Source organism: Capsicum annuum, chromosome 2 (genome assembly GCF_002878395.1).
Source record: "Capsicum annuum cultivar UCD-10X-F1 chromosome 2, UCD10Xv1.1, whole genome shotgun sequence".
NCBI lineage: Eukaryota > Viridiplantae > Streptophyta > Magnoliopsida > Solanales > Solanaceae > Capsicum > Capsicum annuum.
In genome coordinates this window covers 87,064,201-87,067,763 of record NC_061112.1, presented here as the reverse complement: position 1 = coordinate 87,067,763, position 3,563 = coordinate 87,064,201, and the positions used below count along the sequence as shown (strand labels likewise).

The 3,563-nt window shown below is 32.5% G+C and overlaps 1 protein-coding gene across 1 annotated transcript; it reads left to right on the top strand.

Annotated features, from left to right (window-relative positions):
* The first annotated feature begins 961 nt into the window (after window positions 1-961).
* Window positions 962-3,211, top strand: LOC107853289 (geraniol 8-hydroxylase). Its single transcript, XM_016698285.2, has 2 exons — window positions 962-1,616; window positions 2,441-3,211. Exons 1-2 carry the CDS (start codon window positions 1,470-1,472, stop codon window positions 3,044-3,046), a joined length of 753 nt encoding a protein of 250 aa, XP_016553771.2. The 5' UTR covers window positions 962-1,469; the 3' UTR covers window positions 3,047-3,211.
* The last annotated feature ends 352 nt before the right edge of the window (window positions 3,212-3,563 follow it).

Sequence of the window (3,563 nt, the reverse complement as noted above, 5' to 3'; positions counted from 1 at the left end):
ATATTTTTGTGGCTATAAGATTTTTGAAACTTGGGTTCTTGAGTATAGTGCCTGTTTGGATTGACTTTTGGCTTTTGATTTATAAGTCATAAGCCATAAGTTAGAAATTCTAACTTATAACTTCTGACTTATTTTTAGCATTTTAAGCCAAAAGTCATAAGTTAAGATTGTTACCTTATGTCTTTTGACTTATTTTTAATATTTTAACTTAAAATTAAGTGCTTATAAGTAGGCTGGGTATACAATACCGAAAATCGAATTATTGAATCGAACAAAAAAAATTGATAATTCGGTATTTGTGAGTAAAATTTCAACATTTCGGTATTCGAGATTGGGTTTGGTACAAGATATTAATACCGTTTGGTATTCGATGTTTACCGAATATCGAATATTATATATATATATATATATATATATATATATATATATATATATAGATAGATAGATAGATAGATAGATAGATAGAGAGAGAGAGAGATGTATATATATAACCAACCCAATAGACAATAGTATTAGTCATCCAAAGAATCTCTTGGACCTTGGTAATACATTCGTAAAAGCAATAAAAAGAATACTAAATAGGGTTTCTATTTAATATTCTCTTTGAAGTTTAAACATACATTTGCATATCTCCAACTTTAATATGGTATTACTAAAAATCGTATCAAATTGAAGTTTAATTTACCGATTATCGAATTACCGAATCGTTGTTTATAAGTATGGGATGTGGTATATACGTTCAAATATCGATTACCGAATCCGAACTTTAAAAATACCGAACGCCCACCCCTACTTATAAACACTTTTTAAATATACCTAAATATTTTAAAAGTGCTTAAAAGTCAATTTTAAAAATACTTAAAATAAACCAATCCAAACGGAATCTGTTATAATATTTCTGTGGTTATAAAATTTGTCGTCAAAGATAAAAATGAAATGTTAAAGTTAAATTATCTTCACATTTAAAAAGTTGTTATTCTTTTGTTGAGCAAACTAAAAAGGAACGAAAAGAGTAGTCTAAGTTATCCCAAATTTAGATTATTCTCAAGGATTTTGTATTTGGGTTGCATTTTGACCCCTCAAAATTACACTTTCTAATTTTATATTTTTTTACGCAAATGTTTGAACTAAGCCTAGATGAGCCTATACTAAAAGTAGATTAATTTTAATTTTGTCACATTCTATTCTCAGTTCACAATCTTGATGTAAGCAAGCATCTAAGATGTGAAAAAGACCAGGAGCTGATTGATTACTGTCGCAAGAGGGGGCAAAATTGTGAAGCAGTGGATATTGGCAGAGCAACTTTTAGAACTTCCTTAAATTTGTTGTCCAACACTGTTTTCTCTAAAGATTTGACTGACCCATTCTCAGATACTGCTAAGGAATTTAAGGAATTGGTGAACTATTTCCCTTTTCTTCAGAGAATTGATCCACAGGGTATAAGGCGGCGCAGGACAAATCATTTTACTATGGTTCTTCAACTTATGAGTGGTTTGATTGATGAGCGGCTAAAGGAAAGGAAACTGGGAAAACATACAAATGCTGATGTTTTAGATTCCCTTCTCAACATTAGCCCTGAAGAAATCGACAAGAATCATATCGAGCGTCTGTTTCTGGTTCATTCCCTACCCCTCTTTCTCCAATATTCGCTTCCAATTTTTGCTTATTTATTTCCCATCGATTGTGTGATCTAAAAGTTTTGAGAACTACAGAGAATATATTTCTCCCTCCGAAGATTTTTAAAACTTGTGGTCTCAAGGATAACTCGAATTACTCAACAGGAATGAAATCTATAAAAGTTGGTAGCTCAAACAAGGACCGGAGCTATGTGGCTATAGGCTGAGTTTTTGGCCAAAATTATCCCATCTTTAAGAGTGAATCTAACTTTGTCCTTCAAATATAACCCTAAGTACCATTTATTTCTTCAGTTTGCAAACCTTGAGCATATATCATCCATCAAATATAATCTGAGCACTATCTATCCTTTAAATTTGCAAAATTTAAGCATATATAGTCTTAACTAACATAAATTACCCACAATATAGATAAAAACTAAGTTAAATTTACTTCTTTTTATTTTAATTTCCCGGTCGATCTTCGCTATCCGTATTGGAGACCGATCAAATTTACTTACATGGAAAACCATCTTTAATAATCTTTTTAAACACATATAAAGTCCGAGCCAAAAGTATCAAATTCAAATTCTCAATACATTTTCACCCGATTTTGACAATTTAGTTGCATATGTCTCAACAAGTTGTTTGGTGGCTTGATTAAATACTTGTGGCAATAATGCCAGGCCTTATCAACAGTGTTTGGTCCCCCTTTTCCCGAGACAGAATTTCATTTACTCTCATAAAAGCAGCATATGTTTTGGAATCTTTCACTTGATATTATATGGCATCGACATCATAGGATCTTACTCTAGTAAGTTTCACAGGACTTGTTTGTCGCAGGGACAGATACTACATCAAATACATTGGAGTGGGCAATGGCTGAACTACTCAAGAATCCACACACTTTGGAGAAAGCACAAGAAGAACTTGAACAAGTGATTGGCAGAGGAAAACTAATAGATGAAGCTGATGTTGCAAATTACCTTTACTTTAGGTGCATCGTGAAAGAAACCTTCCGAATACGCCCACAAGCTCCTTTCTTAGTTCGCCACAAAGCAGTGGAAGATGTTGAGTTTTGTGGGTATATTATTCCAAAAGACTCGCTAGTTCTTGTAAATGTATGGGCAATAGGGCGTGACTCTAGTCTATGGGAAGACCCTTTGGACTTCAAGTCGGAGAGGTTTTGGGATTCAGAAATTAGTGTTAGAGGCCAGGATTTTGAGCTAATTCCATTTGGCGCTGGTCGAAGAATTTGCCCTGAATTGCCTTTGGCTATCAGGATGATTCCAGTAGCACTAGGTTCACTGCTAAATACCTTTAATTGGAAGCTACCTAGTGGAATTGCACCTAAAGATTTGGACATGGAGGAAAATTTTGGTATTACCTTGGCAAAAGCTCAACCTCTGCTTGTTTTACCTATACCACTATAGATGTTGCAATAAACTTGAGATTTTAGGTTAGCTGATTATGAATACTACAAGGGAAAAAGTTTAAATATTCCACTAAACTATCAGAAATGATTAATTTATGTAATCCATAAGTTAAACTCATTTATGTCATCACCGTTATAAAATCGGTTCATTCATGCTATTACTTTTTAACTGTGATTTTTACAAAACAACTTTGACACGTGGCCTCTTATTAGAGGTCCACGCCATTTTTAATTTAATTTTTTTTTTTTAATTTTTGTGGTTAATCAATCTTTGGTTGTCCCTTTTTGTAATTTTGTTCTTTTGATCCATACGAGTTGGATCTAAATAATACAAAACAATTTTTAATGTAAATTACGCAATTATTTGAGGCTCAATAAAATACCAAACTCTCTTTCGTAAAAAGTCATCTTACCAAAAAGCTCTATATAATAAGCTTTTCTTTTTACCAAAAAGTGTGGTTCTCAAACATCAAAATCAAAATAAGTTCTGGATTAGCAAGTGTCATTATCTCTTT